Below are 20960 nucleotides of genomic sequence, written 5' to 3'. Positions count from 1 at the left end.
CAGGATTCATTGGCTTTGAAGGTCTTCTACTGGTCACCATCTACAAAATAGCACTGTATTCTGGAATGGAGCATACAAGCTCTCACCCCTGTACAAAATATGGGAATGCTGTCAAAGGTCTGTATATGATTATTAGAGATGTGAATCGTGTGCCAGATCATCTTAACGATCAGATTCGGCTGGGGGGGGGGGGGGGAAGAATCTGATCGTTAAGATATGTGAATTGGAATCGTTTCTGATTCCAATTCACATCGCTAATTTTTTTTAAGTGAGGCCCGCGCCGCTAAAAAAAAAAACCCACCCGACCCTTTAAATCGACCCCCCCTCCCGACCCCCCCAAAACCTTTTAAAATTACCTGGTGGTCCAAGGTCCAGGGGGGCCTCGGGGAGAGTAAAGGCGCTGGCCACCTTTACTCATCAGCCCCTAGTATAATAGGGGCTGATGAGTAAAGATGGCCGGCGCCATCTTTAAAGATGGCGCCGGCCAGCCACTGCTCCTACCATGTGACAGGGGCCGGCCAATGGCACGGATACCCTGTCACATGGTAAGGGCAAAGGTGCATCGGCGCCATTTTATTTTTAGAACAGCTGATGCCTGGGAACGGGAAATCTCTTCCCGAGGCCCCCCTGGATCTCTCCCCCGAGGCCCCCCAAGGCCCCCCTGGACCACCAGGTAATTTTAAAAGGTTTTGGGGGGGGTCGATTTAAAGGGTCGGGTGTTTTTTTTTTTTTTTAGCGGCGCAGGCTTCACTTAAAAAAAAAGGGTCGGGAGGGTGGGGGGTCGATTTAAAGGGTCGGGTGGGTTTTTCTTTTTAGCGGCGCGGGCCTCACTTTAAAAAAAAGGGTCAGGAGGGTGGGGGGTCGATTTAAAGGGTCGGGTGTTTTTTTTTTTTTATCGGGCCATCGGCGCCATTTTAATTAGTGGCAGCCAAAATGGCGCCGATGGCCCGAGAGCGGGAGATCGTGCCGGGACACCCCCCCACTGGACCACCAGGTAACTTAACATTTTGGGGGGGTTCGGGAGGGTGAGGGAGGGTAAGGAATTAGTTTTAAAGGGTCGGGGTGGGTTTAGGGGTTGTTTTGGTGTGCCGGTTTTCCCGCCCTCCCCCAAATAATTCCCGTGCCCTATTTAACGATACAATACAAATGCCCCTGACAATAAATCGGGGGCATTTGTATTGTATCGTACACTCTAACGATTTTGGACGATTTTAAAATTATCTGACGAAAATTTTAATCGTTCAAAAACTATTCACATCCCTATTATGCATAGGGAAGGAAATCAGAGCTATAAGGAAGCATGGATGAAAATATAACCCTTCTCCTGTCTAGAAAGTTTTATGTCTATAGTGATTAAACTATTCAGTTTGGGAGGAGATAACTATTTAGGAGGGTCAGGTAAATATTTTAAAAGGAATTGTGAAAATTAATTACTCCTTTGAGAGATGACAAGTATGTATAATGAGGTATTTGGAGGCTACCTGGCTCCAAATGCTGGTACACATTGCAGCCTCATTAACCTCTGCATGAAGCTCATCATCCCTTCTTTAACATGGAGACTTCAATTTTCAAACTCATTTACCCGGGTAGATGGGAATTTACCTGGGAAAATGGCTTGACATCAAATTTTGATGGCATGCAAATTTTCATTAATATTCTATAAACTCAAAAATGTGGTAAAAGCATTTGGTTGCATAACTTCGTCAATGTTGGGGTTGTCAAAATAAATTGACAGACTGTTGTTCATTATCAGATCTTTTTGAAATATTTGTTTATTTAAAAGAATTAATTGAGACAGTGGTTCATTGAAAAATCTTTTATTTGCAAAATTAAAAATTGTTCAAAAAAATGTATTTCAGCTAAAGTGGATGATCAAGATGTCCAGGTGATCTGCTTCTACTTTGCAGATACTCCGTCAGGCTTGCTGACACCTTTCTCTTAGTTTTTATATGAATAGTTTTTCAGTTTGGCTATTCTTGTTTTATAATGGATAATTGTTCCCCTGGGTTTGATTCTGTGATTGATTTGTGGAGTAACTATTGACTCTCTTCTCTATTAAGTCGTCTGGGATCATTGAAAAACTGGTCCCCCAGTGGTTGAATACAGGACATACATCAGGTTTGGCACTTATCGCAGAATCTGAAATGGTATTGCAATGTGCACTAACTTAGCTCTTTGCAAATTGTGATAAATACTATATTAGCATAAAACACGCCCCTTTTGCTATCGCATGCGGTACTTACCACATTTTGATAAATCCAGGCCTAAGAGAGGCCTAAAAAAAAATACCTGCAGGATTACTTTTTTAAGGGGATAATTTTCAAGCAGTGTACCTAAGAACATCAATTAAAATGTGTATAAGTTACACCAATTTTCAAAACGGACTTACTCTCAAAAGACTGCTTTGATAACTGTCACCCGAAATCTACCTGCAGAATTCCTCTTGCTAAAACATGTGCACACATTTTCCCTGAAAATTTACATGCAAATATTTTAAAATCGAAAAGTATGTATGTAAGTCCAAACAGTTCCCCAACCCTGCCTCCAGAAATGCCTCTGCTTGGTACAGGTAAACTAATGTGCAAACATGAGACATATGCATAATTACCATATATTGGGAGGCAATTTTGTTAAAGGTCATTTCTGTGCAAACACACTTTTATTCAAAGAAGTCCCTTAGTCCCTTTGATAATTACCATCCTCCCTCCATAGTCAGGACTCTATGAAAGCTATTACAATAACAGATACATCTTACTATGAATCAAATAGACATATGTATGGATACACAATACACACACATGGATAGATAGATAGATATAGATAGATAAACAGAATATAGTTCACAATTATCTTTCACCATCAATGATTTTGGAAATTGATTTTAAATCTGGCGAAAACAGCAAAGGACAATTGCAATGCATTTGAAACTGGCTTACAAACCATTGTAAATAGATGAAGAAAATTAAGTATTGTGAGGTAGATTTTAACAGGCCAGTGCACACCAAAATAAGGGAGATTGTGCACAAGTCAGGCTCCTGTTAGCCCACCAAATTTTTAAAGCTACCCAGATGCATAAGTATCTCCCGTTGTGCGCACATCTCATTTGATTTAAAAAAAGGGGTGTGGTATGGGCAGGGCATGGGTGTTTTGGGGCGTGGCAAGAGATTGCATGTAAATACTAATGTGCCCCGGTACGTTCCCAGGTCCACTGCTGTGTGTTTATTTCTGCTATGGAGAAGATGTAAGTTGTAAAATAAATAAACAGCTAATGATATGGTGATGGACAATTCATAAAAAAAAGCATGATAAAATAGCTTTTTTACTCTATGGCCATGTTACCTTTCATTAGCTTAAAACCTAAAAAAAAAAAGAGTCTGATCCTGCTCTCACCTTACAAAATAAAAAAATTAGCAGGGACCCAACCGAACTCCCTCACCCTTCTGAACCCCCCCACCAGCATACTCTACTGCTCACCTAAAAAATTGTATAGTCAAGTTTCCCACTCTCCCTCATCTTGAAGAAATTTTAGTAGCCTAAGAGAACTCCCCACCTACCCTTTTGAAACCTTTCATAACCATCCAAACCCTTTGAAAACCCCATCCCTCCCCAAAAGGCTTGCCTCCTCAGCAGGCTGTTCCTTTAACTGAAAGCCGATTGGTCCTTCTACTGTGAAATGTCAGTGAGTGGAGCAATCTCCCTTCAGAATTCTAAAAGGAGAGGCTTCTGAAAGGTGATTGGTCCTTTAACTGACATGTGAGAGTGGAGGGACCAATCGGCAGTCAGTTAAGGAGCGAATAAATGTCAAGTGCTCAACCATTTTTGATTGAATGGAAGGTGCCCACGAATTTAAACAAACTTTTTTTTTCATTTGTTTGTTTCACATTCAAGTCTATGACACGTTTAAAAATGCTGTTGTGAGAAAACTGCAGGGACTAACTGATAATTATAGCAACCAATTATTGCCTATGAGAGGTAGCAGCCAGGCTGTAGCTGAGGCAGGAGAAGGAGGTAAGTAGACAAGATGAAAGACCAATCAAGATGAAGAATTTTTTTCTTTAAACTATCCTACTGCGGCCATCTGGAACAAGTGACACTGATGTCCTCCTACTGAAAGGTCTGAGCATGCACAAAGATATCTTTTTCTCTGTTGGATTTCACAGAGAAAGCTTGGGATTTCAGAAGCTCTATTAGAGTGAAAGAAAAGCTTTAATAAAAAGGAGATTCAAAGAAGAATTTTGACATAAGAAATTGCCATGCTGGGTCAGACCAAGGGTCCATCAAGCCCAGCATCCTGTTTCCAACAGTGGCCAATCCAGGCCATAAGAACCTGGCAAGTATCCAAAAAACTAAGGGGCAGATTTTCAAACACTACGTGTGCGGGTATTTTTGTTCGCGCCAGTGGCGCGAACAAAAGTACACCAGATTTTATAAGATACGCGCGTAGCCGCGCGTATTTTATAAAATCCGGGGTCGGCGCGCACAAGGGGGTGCACATTGGTGCAACCTGCGCGCGCCGAGCCAAGCGCGGCCTGCCTGTTCCCTCCGAGGCCGCTCCGATTTCGGAGCGGCCTCGGAGGGAACTTTTCTTCGCCCTCCCCCCACCTTCCCCTCCCTTCCCCTACCTAACCCCATCCCCCCGGCCCTATCTAACCCCCCCCCCCCCCCTTACCTTTGTCGGCAAAGTTACGCCTGCTTTCAGCAGGCGTAACTTTGCGCGCATCGCCAGCAGCCCCGCTCCGTCCTCCGGTCCCGGATTTACGCGCGCAGGGGTTTTAAAATCCGCCCCTAAGTCTATTCCATGTTACCGTTTGTAGTAATAGCAGTGGCTATTTTCTAAGTCAACTTAATTAATAGCAGGTAATGGACTTCTCCTCCAAGAACTTATCCAATCCCTTTTTAAACACAGCTACACTAACTGCACTGACCACATCCTCTGGCAACAAATTCCAGAGTTTAATTGTGCATTGAGTGAAAAAGAACTTTCTCCGATTAGTTTTAAATGTGCCACATGCTAAGTTCATGGAGTGCCCCCTAGTCTTTCTTTTATCTGAAAGAGTAAATAACCAATTCACATCTACCCATTCTAGACCTCTCATGATTTTAAACACCTCTAACATATCCCCCCTCAGTCGTCTCTTCTCCAAGCTGAAAAGTCCTAACCTCTTCAGACTTTCCTCATAGGGGAGCTGTTCCATTCCCCTTATCATTCTGGTCGCCCTTCCCTGTACCTTCTCCATCGCAACTATATCTTTTTTGAGATGCGGTGACCAGAATTGTACACAGTATTCAAGATGTGGTCTCACCATGGAGCAATACAGAGGCATTATGACATTTTCCGTTTTATTAACCATTCCCTTTCTAATAATTCCCAACATTCTGTTTACTTTTTTGACTGCCGCAGCACACCGAACCTACAATTTCAATGTGATATCCACTATGATGCCTAGGACTTTTTCTGATATTAATTGTGACAGATGCACTGCTTTCTGTTTGTTCATTGGGGCAGGGTAGTGGTTTAGCGATAAAGAAGCTGTTATGCCCATCGGTCACAGACGGCTGCGACTGCTCTTGCTCACCTCCTTCTTTGCCGCTTTAACTCCGTGGAGAAGACTTGCGGCCTCCGCCAGCTATCGTCGGCCTGCCTACTGTTCCAAGGCCTCCCTGGACACCGCAGGTGCTGCCGACCGCCATATTGCCCTCGGAATCCCCTAGGCGTGCGTGCGCACAGGCCAGTCTTAAGCACTTCATGGTGGGAACCTTGGAGGCGTCCCCTCTGGATGACATCATCCTTCCAGGACATTTAAGCTGGCTGGCCCTGCCTACCTATGACTTGGCAACGAGTTCCCTCTGTTATGGTCTTGAGGTGTTTGATGGATTCTTAGGACTGCAGTGATGGCCACTCCCACGTGGAGGAGCCCCACAGGGAACTGCAGTACCAGGCTAGATTCAGATGCAAAAAAACACAGAGATAATCTTTATTGTACAGCTTGTAGAGTTCACCAGAGGTGGCAGTAGTGAGTAGATTCCTGCAGCAGCAGTCTGGGGTCCTCGACTGAGGAGACCTGTCCCACAATGGTGGTATAGGGAGCACTGATGCAGATTTTCAATGAGGAGCTGTAGGTGAGACAGACTGGTAGACGTTAAATTACTCACACTCTTGTAGCTGTAATGGTGGAGTTTCCAGCAGGTAGAAGTAATAGTAGCAGGCACCAAGGTAGACAGCTCAGGCCCTCGAGGAGAGAGTACCTGGATATTGGATTGGCACCTGGAAAGAAACATAGGGCCCCGAGGAGCTCTCTCTACCCTTCGGGGTTAGTAAAACCCCGAAGGGTAGAGAGAGAGCTTCCAGCAGTAGCGAGAAGCGGCAGAGCAGCTTAGATCGGACAAATCCAATCCTTGCTAGCTCAAAGTCAGTCAGCAAATGGGCAACCTAAATACCCGGATGTTGTGATGTCACTAGAGGGGGACGCCACCGAGGTTTGCGCCAATGTTGGAATAAAGACATGGGTAGCGCACACGCACCCTAGGTGGCCCTCAGGTGAATCATGGCAGAAAGCCTTGCCATAGTCGTTCCGGGGACGCCGGAGAGTGCAGCAAGCAGACGCGGCGGTCGCCATTTTCCTGAGGCTGGTGGAGAAAGCGAATATTGAGGTGAGTCATGTGGGACGAAGCCATCTGAGACTGATGGACGCAACACCCTCATTGCTGAATCCGCTTCGCTCACTACGGACTTCCTGTTCCAGTTCCTGTTACTTTGGCGTGAGGGTACCCACTCCTCAGGGGCCCTTCCTCGTCTCTGGCTATCCACTCCTCGGAAGGCCTTCTGCCTTGGAGTACTGCTTGCCCCGTTCCCCGAGGCTTCTCCTGGAACCTCCGCTACTGTGAGAACCTTCGCTCTACAAACCTTTACCGTACCATCTCTAGTGTGGAGCCCTCATTGGTGTACCCTGCGCTGCGGGCCACTACCGTGACATCTCTAGTGAGGACCCTTCACTGGCGTGCCCTGCTCCATGGACCACTACTGTATCATCTACTGTAGAGACTCATCGGTGTACCCCGCTCCATGGACCATTGTTGTATCTCCACTACAGAGGTATTCCCTTTGGGTATACCCCATCGCACAGACTTTGTGTCTTTCTCCTGCACTCCCCGCTTCATGGGCAGTGCCTCTCTAGCTCTCTATTCCACAGCTGTGTTTGATGTCTGCTGAGACCTCGCTTCCTAACGGCACCATCTCTCACCTCGGCCCAGATGGAGGGCAGGAAGCCCTCTGCCATGCATCTGTGGTGGCAAACATCCGTAGGGGAAATGGTGTGGTGTCCTGTATCGCTGTCAAGGTGCAAGAGGTAGGCAGCATCCAGAATAGTGATGAGGTGCATCAAGGAAATCATTTCCCTGGATGACCAGCCCCTGCAGACAGTGGAGTACCTGGGCTTTAAGCATATGCTGCTGCTCTTAGCCTCCAATTACAAAGAACCCTCCCAGATTAGACAATACAAGTTCATTAGATTTGTGGAGTGGATTTTATTATATGTGAGCTATTCAATATAGCTACTCATTGTGGGTTTGTTGTTAGGAGCATGTTAAAGACAGCACAGGTATTGAATTTATGAATTCATTTATTTATAGAGTACATTGACAAACCCCCATTGATAAATATTTTAAGTGAAATTACATAACATACAATAAATACATAAACCAGCACAAATACAAACAATAAACAGCACTACAGGCTGTGCTCTGCATTTGAGTATTCCCTTTACTAACCAGGCCAAAGTTAAAAGGCTTATTTGTGTGGGGAACCTATCCCCTTAGCAAACAGAAATGTATTTATTTAGTTCTCATGCTTGATTCCATTTTTGTTACCTCAAGGCCAAGTAGAGTGTTAAAATAACACAAACACAGACAAATTACAATCCTTATAAAATGATTAACAGATGCTAACCTATAATTTCTAAAATGAAAAAAAAAAATTCCATACATATTTACATCATCCTTTTATAAACCGGTAAGCCCAGTAAATTAGCTTTCTCTGAATATAACTCCATCCCCACCCCACCCCACCCCCCAAAAAAAATAGTACAATAATATCATCAGAAAACAAGTCTCTCAACTCTTAAACACCAGAGATTACTACGCCATCAAGAAAGGGCTGCCGAAGAGAAACATAATTTCCTGCAAGCTGTTCTGTCGTATTAACATGAAGGGAGAGAATATATTTTAACTGAAACCATTGCACCACCATAAACCAACCATAAGCAAATGGTTTTTGTTAAAATGAGAGGTATTTTTTCTTATGTTCTCATAGACATTTAAACTATCAGAGGCTGCTGAAAGGATTGTGGGGATGGGCATCCCTAGGATGTTTAAGCAATACAGGAGAATTGTGTTTGTAAGATGCTGGCACCATGCTCATCTCTTCCAAGAGCAATTTTATTTCACAGTGTCAGCACAATCCAGGGGGACTAATTGCTATTAAAAAAATTACTATCAATGTAACATTTGTCTCTGAAATGCGAACAAAGCCAAGATTTTTTTTGCAAAGAGATCTCCCCTGCAATTTATGCCTATGAGAAAAAGAAATCTTCATAAATCATGCTCCAGGTGGCTAATTGTTTAACTAGGTGAAAGTTCCAGCTTGTCTGAATTAAACATTTTCAACCAAAGATAGTTGTAGCTTAAGCTTTTTGAAGGAGCTGAGGGGAGGTATCCCCGCTGCAGCTCAGTGCATCCATTTTCTACTAGCATTATGACTTGTTTATCGTTGGATAGGATTAAGTCCATGCGACTGCTCATGCTCATACCAGGAAACTTCTGATTTCCAGTCACCCTGAGATTACCATGAATGCAGGGGGTGGGGTGGGAGGGAGTGAGGGACTTGATGTGCACAAATTTACTCTCATACACATATACATTAACACACTCACATGTTCATGATCACTTTCACACAATCAAGACCTGTCAACTTAATTGTTTAAGTCTTTTTTTTTTTTTTTTCTCCTTTATCTTTTGGTCATCAATGTTACAACGTTATTGTTAAATTTTGAACTTATGTACACTGTTCCAAGTTTCATAACCTTTTCTATGTAATGCCTTTTGGCAATTTTCATGTTCTGTTTCAATGTAAACCGATGTGATCTTTATTTCATATAGGAACACCGGTATATAAAAATCTAAAAATAAATAAATAAATAAATAAATCACACACACGATCATTTTCACACACACACACATACTCTCATTCTTACATTCTAACTCTCATTCCTCATTCTCTGACACATTCTCACATGTTCACTTACACCTTTATAGGGATGTGCAGAAGGAAAAAATGTGTTGCTATTCGGTATTTGTTTTGCCGAGACCCAAATTCCTTATATTCATTTCATGGGGGGAGGGGGGGGGAACCAATTCGTTGATATGTTTTATTTGTTTTCCGATATCCCATTAAAGTCAATGGGGGAAGTATTTGCAGCCTATTTTTGGCTGCAGAATTGGAGTTTTCTTATCAATTTTTTTTTTTTAATTTATTCTTTATTCAATTTTCATTCAAACCTCTTTAAACAAAAATATACATAAGTAATTATGATACCAAATAATTAATTACATATATCATTTACATATATCTCATATCTTGTATCTCATTTACTAGTCCAATGAAAAGGGGGAGAAAACATTTATTACTTCAACATAAATAACACTTTGAAGGGAGAGAGATATTTAACTTTCTTTGGGGCCCTCTAAACTACCTCCTTTTATCTGTTTATCCTGTATAAACATCTCCAAATGCAGTGGATCAGAGAAACTAAACCTATTTCCTTGAAAGGTTACATAACAAGTAGAAGGATATCTCAAAAAGAAGCTAGCTCCAATTGCTAGCAATTTTGCTTTCAAGGTAAGGAAGTGTCTCCTTCTAGCCTGTGTGGCTCTCAAGACATCATGAAACATAAATATTCTCTGACCACAGAATTTAAGATCTTTGTATTTAAGAAAATCTCTCAACAATTTATCTTTCTAATTGAAGAGAAACCAATAGAGAAGCTCTTTTCTGTATTACATCTATGGATTCCTCGAGGAATGTGGATACTCCAATGGTTGAAGGTTCCACTTTTTCCTCACCTTGTCCCACCAACCTTTCTGAAAAATAAAAAATCTTAGATATTAAGAGTATGTCTTTTTCCTCATATTGTAATATATCTCGTAGATATTTTTTAAACATTTCAATTGGAGATAAAAGTCTCGTCTGAGGAAAATTAATCAGACGTAGATTTTTATACCTCATTGTATTTTCTATCTTCTCCAACTCTTTATGTTTGGAAAAACTCTCTCTTATATGGATATTTTCAGTGTCTTCCAATAATTTCAATTTAGCTGTAACTTTCACCATTTCATCATTCAATTTAGACACACCCTTACTCTGCTCCTCAATCTGTACTCTATTTGAATTTACAATAGTTGACAAAGACAAATTCATTTGGGTAACGTTATCATTCATCTTGGACATCATTTTCCAAATGACCTTCAGTGTAATATCTTCAGGTGGATCCTGAGGCCATTGCTCAGGCCTCTTTGATACTCCTTCAGAATTAAATGGCTGATCACATGTTTTTGAATCTCGTGAATCTACACAGTCACTTCCTTTCTGGGGCTGCAAGATTCTAGAAACAAAAACCCATCTGGTAGTGTTGCCGATGGTTGCAGAGGAAGTAATGGCCCAGCGCCAGGACTCAGTGAGGCTGAAAATTGTCCCCCTGAACTATCCTCTGGTGAACCGACCTGTCGAAGGACATGGGCGTCTTTCGGCCCTCTCGATGTAATAGGAGATATAGGAAAACTTTTAACTTTTCTTTTCCTCCCCATATATATGGGATGGCCTAGACCAGCAAAGTTCACCAATATTCAGAAAAAAAATTCCAGAACTCACCAAATTCCTCCGATCTTCCTGTCTTCCCGGGCTAAGCCGGGCAAAGCTGCGTGCCCCTTTGGAGCGCGCAGCTTAGGCGCACGCTGGCAGTGGCAGTGCGCCGCTTGCCTACTGATTTTATGGGCAGTCTCTCCGGCGACGTCACAAGTCCCGACCCTACTCAGCACTCAGCTGTTTGCTCGGTGGGTGATGGTATTCTTTACAGCACTGTTAAAGTTCCCAGGTTTCTGAAGAGTCTCTCTCTCCTCTCAATAGGCTCCCCCGAGTTTTCTTATCAATTCTGATGAAACTTCTGGGGAGCTATCATCAGAACGAGAAAAGAGCTCCAAGGTACTTAGACTGTGGCAAAGTGGCACCAAAGTGGCATGAATCACCTAAGGCACTTTAAAGGGGCAAAGGGGTACCAGGAGTGGCAAGAATGCTTTACCAGAGGCGCAAAGCAGCAGCGACAGTGTCAAACACACACCAGAGCTTCAAAAGAGAGCACCAATAACAGATGCATGAACCCTCTAAGGCAGCACGACAGGCAAAGTGGCAAGACAAGTGGCATCAACATCCTACAGCACAATGAAGGGGGAACATAGCAAGCAAAAAGACTAGCACCAACACACTGAGGAACCATGATAGTGGCAAGAATACCACAAGGATTTGAGTGAGTCATCTGGTGTATGGCAGCAAGGCAGAGTGGCAGAAAGCTGATAGGAGCAAGACAGGCTGGCCCCGGGGAACCCATTCTAGGGAGCCCTTTGAGCAGGAAAGGGCTCCCTAGAATGGGTTCACCCCTAGAGTGGAGCATGAGCCTTCAAAGCATGGTGATATGGAGGAGGTCTCACTGTGAACAGCGGTTTAACATGGGTCAACAGGTACTAAGAGATAGGATGGCCGGCTACCCCAGGGAGAGTTCCCTTTCCTTTGAGCAGGAAAGAGCTCCAGGACGTTCAGGCACAGCATTAGAGGTCAAGCCCTTTTAGGGACGTAAGGCCTGGATGGACAGACACAGCATTTGAGGATAGAGGTCAAGCCCACGTAGGGACATAAGGCCTGGACAGACAGGCGCAGCATTCGAGGTCAAGCCCTCATAGGGACATAAGGCCTGGATGGGCAGGCACAGCATTTGAGGATAGAGGTCAAGCCCTCATAGGAGCATAAATCCTGGACGGACAGGCACAGCATTCGAGGATAGAGGTCAAGCCCATATAGGGACATAAGGCCTGGATGGATAGGCTCAGCATTCGAGGATAGAGGTCAAGCCTCGAAGGGACATAAGGTCTGTATGGACAGGCACAGCATTCGAGGATAGAGGTCAAGCCTCGAAGGGACATAAGGCCTGGATGGACAGGCACAGCATTTGAGGTCAAGCCCTTTTAGAGACATAAATCCTGGACAGACAGGCACAGCATTCGAGGATAGAGGTCAAGCCCATGTAGGGACATAATGCCTGGACGGACAGGCACAGCTATCGATGATAGAGATCAAGCCCATATAGGGACATAAGGCCTGGGCGGATAGGCTCAGCAGTCGAGGATAGAGGTCAAGCCCTTTTAGGGACATAAAGCCTGGATGGACAGGCACAGCATTTGAGGATAGAGGTCAAGCCTCGAAGGGACATAAGGCCTGGACGGACAGGCACAGCATTTGAGGTCAAGCCCTTTTAGAGACATAAAGCCTGGACGGACAGGCACAGCATTTGAGGATAGAGGTCAAGCCCACATAGGGACATAATGCCTAGATGGACAGGCACAGCATTCGAGGATTTCCTTTGTGCAGGTATGTTGTGGTTTGATCTGTCACTTCTTCTTGAACTGTTTCACTGCCAGAAGAAAATGGCATCTTTTTCATTTCTGAAAGATAATTCAACAGAGGATGCTTTTAGAGCAATAGAGACTGCCATTTATGAAGCAAGAACTGATCTGGAGATTATTTGTGAATACCCAGAAGCTATTAACTGTACTTATGCACTTCAGCTGATGATAAAGGAAAATGAAGAGCTCTCAGAAATAAGAAAACCGCTACTCAAGTCCAAATCTACAATATCAACCTATGTTGACTTTGTGGTTTACACAGTGCCTCTGTAAACAAGGGGAAGGCAGAGGATGAACTAGAGCAGTGGTTCTCAACCGGTGTGTCGCGACACACCAGTGTGTCGCCAAGCACCGGCAGGTGTGTCGCAGCTCCTGGTGCTCCACTGCCCCGCTTGTGCTTCCCTTCTCCCCAGGCGCGGGGCTGAAGAATGGAGAGACGCTGCGCGCCGCTGCTGGCGGCTGAAGAGCGGAGAGACGTGTGCCCCGATGCCAGCGGGGCTGAAAAATGAAGAGACCTGCGTGCCACCGGCAGCGGCTGAAGAGCGGAGAGACCTGCGCGTCGACACCAGTGGGGCCGAAGAATGAAGAGACCTGCGCGCCACCGGCAGTGGCTGAAGAGCGGAGAGACATGCGCGCTGACGCCAGCGGGGCCGAAAAATGAAGAGACCTGCGGGCCACCGGCGTCGGCTGAAGAGCGGAGAGACCTGCGCGCCGATGCCAGCGGGGCTGAAGAATGAAGAGATCTGCGTGCCGCCGGCTGAAGAGCGGAGAGACCTGCGTGCCAACGCCAGCAGGGCTGAAGAATGAAGAAACGCTGTGCGCCTACGCCAGCGGGGCCGAAGAATGAAGAGACCTGCGCACTGACGCCAGCGGGGCCGAAGAATGTAGAGACGCTGTGCACCGCTGCCGACAGTTGAAGATCTGAGAGACCCTGCGCACCACAGGAGGCGGCTGGAGAGACATTGTGTACGCGGGAGGTCAAGCCAGAGGCAGCTGAGAAGTGGAGGCCAGGCTTATTGGGCCAAACAATGAGAAGAGGCTCCATGTGAGCTTGTGTGCCTGTGGCAGAATGAATGCTTGGGTGCATGAGTGAGAGCTTGTGTGTGTGTGTGTGTGTGTGTGTGTGTGGTGGAATGGGTGCGTGAGTGAGAGCTTGTGTGCCTGTGGTAGAATGGGTGCCTGGGTGCATGAGTGAGAGCTTGTGTGCCTGTGGTAGAATGGGTGCCTGGGTGCATGAGTGAGAGCTTGTGTGTGTGGTGGAATGGGTGCGTGAGTGAGAGCTTGTGTGCCTGTGGTAGAATGGGTGCCTGAGTGCGTGAGTGAGAGCTGGTGTGTGTGTGTGGTAGAATGGGTGCCTGGGTGCATGAGTGGGAGCTTGTGTGTGTGTGTGGTGGAATGGGTGCGTGAGTGAGAGCTTGTGTGCCTGTGGTAGAATGGGTGCCTGAGTGCGTGAGTGGGAGCTTTGTGTGTGTGTGGTAGAATGGGTGCCTGGGTGCATGAGTGGGAGCTTTGTGTGTGTGTGGTAAAATGGGTGTCTGGGTGCGTGAGTGGCAACTTTGTGTGTGTGTGCGTGTGTTAGAATGGGTGCCTGGGTGCGTGAGTGGCAGCTTTGTGTGTGTGTGTTAGAATGAGTGCCTGGGTGCGTGGCAGCTTTCTGTGTGTGTGTGTGTGTGTGTGTGTTGGAATGCATGCCTGGTTGCATGAGTGAGAGCTTGTGTGCCTGTGATAGAATGGGTGCCTGAGTGGTGAGTGGCAGCTTTGTGTGTGTGTGGTAGAATGGGTGCCTGGGTACATGAGTGAGAGCTTGTGTGTGTGATACAATGGGTGCATGAGTGGCAGTGTGTGTGTGTGGTAGAATGGGTGCCTGGGTGCATGAGTGAGAGCTTGTGTGTGTGTGGTACAATGGGTGCATGAGTGGCAGTGTGTGTGGTTGTAAATGACAGAGTATGTGTGAGATTGTATGTAAGTGAGAGAGCATGTGTGTGATTGAGAGAGACTGGTCAGGGAGGTGACTGGTGTGTGTGTGTGTGTGTGTGTGTGAGTGAGACAAAGACTGGTCAGGGAGGTGACTGATGTGTGTGTGAGAGACAGAGACTGGTCAGGGAGGTGACTGGTGTGTGTGTGTGTGTGTGTGAGAGAGAGAGACAAAGACTGGTCAGGGAGGTGACTGGTGTGTGTGTGAGAGACAGAGACTGGTCAGGGAGGTGACTGGTGTGTGTGTGTGTGTGTGTGAGGAAGAGATACTAGTTAGGGAAGTTACTAGTCTGTATGAGACAGAGGCTGGTTGTGACTGGTTGTGGGCCTTAAGGAAGAGGACTGTGAGGACATAGCTTTAGCAGCCACTGCTGCTTCTGGTGAGTGCTATTGGTCTGCAAGGGAAAGGAGTAGGAGAGTTGCTGGAGAGGGTAAGTAAAGGCAGCTTTTTAAGTTTATTTTTCTTGATTGACTGCCATTTTAATTATTGTGTATTATGTGATGTGTCTGCTGTTTTGAAATATTTTGATATTTAGACAATTTTTATTAATTTTTATAAGTTTTTAATTGTTGGATGTTATTCTGTTCATCAGCTGTTTTGTAACATTTATTAGTATAGTTTTACAATTATTTCTAAGTGGGTATCTATAAAAGCTTGGCTTGCTCTGTTTTCCCAATAGGAGGTGTATTAGTGTTTAGGGCCTGGTTAAATATTTGTAGTGGTAAATTACTGTCTTTTCATAAGGAGGGGTATTGTGTCTGCCAGTATAAAGAGTTTGTTTTGCTTTTACTGAGATGTCATCAGATCCAGAATATCTTTTTTTGTATGGTGAGCTGTACAGATAATGCCCTAGTTCTGCTCTGCACCCATTTTTGGGGGTCGACGTGGTTCCTGAGGATGCAGAATGTATATTTACATTTTGTCCCGTGGTCACATGTTCAGTGTGTCACGCACTTGAGAACCATCTGTCAGGTGTGTCCCGGCCGAAAAAAGGTTGAGAACCACTGAACTAGAGTGCAACTACCATCAGTTTTCTATGGTACTAGAAACATCACTGTTGCTATCTAAGAAAGATTTCGGGAACATGGCCCATAGTATGAATGTCAGGAAAACTATTGAGCATATGAACTATGCAAGCTCCAAACATCTGAAATCAGCTTTGTATGTTCTTACATTCCAAATATTGCAAAACAGGAAAAGAATATTCTGGAAAGAAGTGATGCACAAATACATGAAACTGAAATTAGAAATACCTGAACTAAACTCATACAGGCACAGCATTTGAGGTCAGGCCCTTGCAGGGATGTACGGCCTGGACAGTGGACAGACAGGTAAAGCCTTTCAGGTCAGGCCCTTGTAGGGATGTATGGCCTGGACAGTGGATGGATAGGCACAGCATTTCAGGTCAGGCCCTTGTAGGGACGTATGGCCTGGACAGTGGATGGACAGGCACAATGTTTTATTCATCTTGCCATTCACAGGGAAAATATGGAAACCCAAGCAAAGGCAGGTTTATTTTCAAAAACACTAGCATTTCCATCAACTCTGGTGCCAGCCTTGAGAAGTGAGTGCTCCTGATATCCCCTGTCATTGAAAATATACATTCACAGGGCACACTGGTTGGTGGACATGACAGATATCGCTGAGCCACTTTGGCTAGGTGTGGCCAGACAATGGACTTGTGTGCCCAATATGCCAGCAGATCTGTCTGCATGTCCTCTGTGGGCTCTGAGAGATACCGTGTCACTGACAGTTGTGCTGGTGTCTCCTTTGCTTGGGTGGGCTGAGAGTCACTCATGCCAGCTGCTTTCTCTCTAGCCCGTAGCACAAAAGATAAATCTTTGTGATCAACATGGCTTTGGCGTGCTGAAGTGGAGGAGGAGGAGGTACTAGCTGTCACTGACAGAGTGCTGCTCCTGCTTGGGCTAGCACAACTCTCTGAAGTGCTCGCTGTTTCCTCCTCTGCTTCATGCCTGATCTGTCTCTGCCTATGGCGCTCCTGTTCATGGACTTTTAGTAACAGCAGGTCCTTCACAAATGAGAGACAATTGGACTGTAGGGCGAGTTTCCCTTTCACACGGGGATCACAGACTGTGGTGAGCATGTATGTGTGCTCTTCTGTTAAAGAAACTAACGGGCCAAGTTCCTCCTCCCTCCTACTGGAACAAAACTCAGCAATGCTGAAATTTTAAAAACTAACCCTCCCCTAACCCATTCTGTAGGGTCCCTAAAGTCCAAATAAGGCAGGAATGATCCCAGTTGCTCCTATCCCACCATGTCCTGATTTAAAAATGTCTCTGGCTACCACCTCTGTTGTACAGCCATATGCTGTATGAGCACATTTAATAGTCTGTTACACATATCCCCCCCTCCTCCTCCATGCTTTGTTTTACATAAATGGCAGGGCAGAGGCATAGTGAGGGTCTCCAGCACCCAGGGGCCATTGCATTTGTGTTGCCTCCCATGCGGCCCCCCTTGCTCCCCCACCATGGCATCACTGTATGGCACAACTGTGTGGGATCTCTTTTCACTGGGGAAGGGTGTGAACCTAGCCAGTACATCACCACATGGTGCCGCCACACTGTGGGCCAGATTTTAAGACCAGCATGCAAACCGGCGCACACAAATCTACACCCGATTTTATAACATGTGCGCAGCTGCTAGCATATTATAAAATCGGGGGTCGGCGCGTGCAAGGGGGTGCACGCTTCTGCACCTTGCATGCGCCGAGCCATAGGGGAGCCCCGATGGCTTTCTCTGTTCCCTCTGAGGCCGCTCTGAAATCAGAGCGGCCTCAGAGGGAACTTTCCTTCTGCCCCCCCCCCACCTTCCCCTCCCTTCCCCTACCTAACCCGCCCCCCAGTCCTACCTAACCCCTCCCCCCAACCTTTAAGTTGTGCCTGCCTCTGGGCAGGCATAGGTTGTACACACCGGCCAAGTGCTGGTGCGCGATCCCCTGGCCTAGCAGGCCTTCGGAGGCCTCTGGCCAGGCCCCAGCCCCCCACCGACCGCTCACACCCTGCCTCTTTTTTCAAGCCCCGGGACATACGCACATCCCGGGGCTTGTGCGCGTCGCTGAGCTTATGCAAAATAGGCTTGGCGCACCTAAATCCAGCCGGATTTATGTGCACAGGGTTTTTAAAATCTGCCCCTGTGTGAACAATTACATTGCTGCCCCTTTCTCATTCTGTTTTTTGGAGTTTTTTTTTTTTTACATTTTATTTGTATTCTTTTTCTAATCAGGGTCAGCACAAGGGTATTAGGCACCCTAAATGAATCTTATAGCTTTATGCCCAGACCTCTCTCCACCATGGCCCTCTACACACACAATTTCAAATTATGCATTTATAATAAAAGATTTTAAATGAAAAAGGACATTCAATGTACAGTCTTTTAAAATAAAAATATTAGAACAGCTTGCATATTATATTTATATGCACTGCTGTGGTGTCAACCAGAAAACCCTGTATAAAAGCCAAAAAGACCCTTGGAACATACATGGTATTAAAACTATTGTAACATATGTTGGGTGTGGGCTTGGTCCTTAGAAAGCCATGAGCAATCTAAATTACAATTACAATATAATAAACCTCCCATTCCAAAACAGCACTAACTGCCAGCACTCAAACAGTTACCACCCTATGAAAAGGTGACCCTGCAAACATTACACCAGGCCATAAAACACCAATGTACCTCCTATTAGGAAAACAGAGCAAACCAAGGCCTAGATTCATCAAAATGCTATAAATTTCACATCAATAATGCCCATGATAAGGAAGAGGGGTGTGGCTATGATAGTTTAAAGTTACTGCACTGTGTGCTGTTTTAGCAATTTGCATAGGTATTTTATCATGCCTGATCATAATTTTACTTCACAAACAGCCATTTTCTTATTTTGGGCTGCATCTCTACTTGGGTACTATCAAGCTAGGGTGAGAGGACATTGTAGAAATTTCATCTTTGTGTACTTTCCTCATTCCAAATCACATCCAATCTTCACTGATGTGTACTGTGTTATTCGTACATCTGACTGTGCATGTAAAACTGGCTCCAAGACCCTAGTCCACCACCAAAACCTCACCTCGAGTTACTAGATTACCCTCCTATAGTGGTATATATAGATGACAATTATGTGAGCTACCCCCAGAGATGTTCTCTCTTTCTCTCTCTCAACAGAATTCATGATAAATATTGTAAATTCTGTTTTGGGCATATTGCACAGCTTAACGCTAGGAAAAAAGATGTAGTTATTTCTGGCGCTAAAAGCGTGCGTTATGCTATTGCATACTGCAGTAATACCCCTTTTTTGCATAGACTCCTCGCCATTTAAATCATTTTGAAAAATTGCATGTCGCATCACACAATAAATAACGCATGCATTATGGCGTTATCACAGGCATTAGGGCCCTAATCCTCGCCAAATAGAATAAAGTGATCGTAAAGTATAAATGGAAAAGTACAGACATAACTGAATTGGAAACTACAGCAAGTCAGACTCAGTATGTAGTGCACATATGGAAAAACTAAAGCATCATCCTTCCTCAGAAAACATCAAACAATAAAATCAAGCAATATGAGATCAATCATAATAGTGAAACCACACTAATAAAAAGAAATATTTCAAAACAGCAGATGAACACAATAACACCCAATAATTAAACTCATATATTTTTTTTAATTTCCCAGTCATCAATACAATATTTCAAAACCGTACACACATCAAATAATACCTGATTAATTAAAATCAATAAGGAATTTTTAAAAAAACACTCACTTTCCATTTCTGGGAACTTTTGACTTCTGGTCAACCTGTGATTTTCGGAGTGATTTTCGGAGTAGTGGGAGGGAAATGGAGGTGCACAAACTTTCTCCTATCTCATATACACACACATTCATCCTCATGCTCTTACCGACACACACAAACACTTTAAAAACACACATGCTCACAGACACACAAAAGCTGGCTGGCTCCCTTTCTCTCTCAGGCTTACATACACACTGGCTCACTCTCTCTTACACACATGCATGCTGGCTCTATCCCTCTCTTCAACACACACATGCACTAGCTCCATTCCCCTCTCCGCTATACACACACAATAGCTCCACTCCCTCTCCTCTACACAGACAGACACATACACACAGGCTCCTCGCCCTCTCCTCCATACACTCACACAGACACACACAGAAACACACACACTGGCTCCACTCCCTCTTGTTTACATACACACACAGAGGGGCTGGCTCCACTCCCTCTCCATATATACACACATGCTGGCTCCACTCCCTCTCCTTCACACACCCACATAGGCTCTACTCTCTCTCCATACAAACACACATGGGGAGGCTCTGGCTCCAGCTCCAGTCCCTTAACTTCAGTTAGGCCATGGGCTTCCTCCTCTTCTGCCATAGGGCGGGATGGACTCCCTGGCAGTGCGGGCCTGCCGCCGGGTGGGATAGGCGCTCCCAGCGACTGCAGGCTTCCTCCTCCTCTGCTGCCGGGCGGGTTGGACTACCCCCGTGTCCACGAGCCTCCTACACCTCTGCCACTGGGCAGGATAGGCGACTCCAGAGGCTGTAGAGCCTTTTCTTCATTGCACGGCATGGGATCCCCTGCCCCACTGGCGTCCCCCCTACAGCCTGGTGCCCAGGGGCCTTGGCCTCCCTGCCCCCCCACCCCCCCTCACTATGCCACTAGGCAGGGTGGAATATAAACTCAAAAGGCCTGTACTAAAAGTGAAAATGCAACTAATGACCAGAGATGACATTCTAGGTCAGTATGGCTATCATTTCTAAATCATGGAAACACAACAATTACAAAAAGTAAGTCAACCTTACAGAAGAATTGTAATGAACACTTTCATTTTATCACACTATGTAGTTTTGCATTCCTAAAATAGATACATCATATTGTTTTTATAGTATATTTGCTTTCCAATTGCACAGCTGGAAATATAGCAACAATTAGAAACATTTTCAAATACATGCATGATATCATAGAAATGGAGTTATACTGTCTTACCTGTGGATCGGAGAGGCGTGAAAGGTCAGGGTACAGGTAAAACTTTATCCCTTCAGAGGCACCAGGTAATGTTACTCCTCGAACCAATAAAATCACCAGCATGACATATGGAAATGTGGCCGTCACATATACCACCTGCCAAAAAGGAAAACATGTAGATACTATAAGGGATGTCATCATATACTTTTAGATGGTAGTGTCTACTGATTATATAACAATCAACAGCATGCATAAATCCAGAAA

General features: G+C 45.1%; 1 protein-coding gene across 1 annotated transcript in view; it reads right to left on the bottom strand.

Annotated features, from left to right (window-relative positions):
• Positions 1–20960, bottom strand: part of SLC6A11 (solute carrier family 6 member 11) — a 359320-nt gene that overhangs the window by 199299 nt on the left and 139061 nt on the right. Inside the window, 1 exon segment of the mRNA XM_029600769.1 lies at positions 20718–20852. Coding sequence (XP_029456629.1) covers positions 20718–20852 — 135 coding nt within the window.

Source organism: Rhinatrema bivittatum, chromosome 4 (assembly GCF_901001135.1).
Source record: "Rhinatrema bivittatum chromosome 4, aRhiBiv1.1, whole genome shotgun sequence".
Lineage (NCBI taxonomy): Eukaryota > Metazoa > Chordata > Amphibia > Gymnophiona > Rhinatrematidae > Rhinatrema > Rhinatrema bivittatum.
The sequence above is the reverse complement of the archived record's forward strand: the minus strand, read 5'-3'. Positions and strand labels throughout refer to the sequence as shown.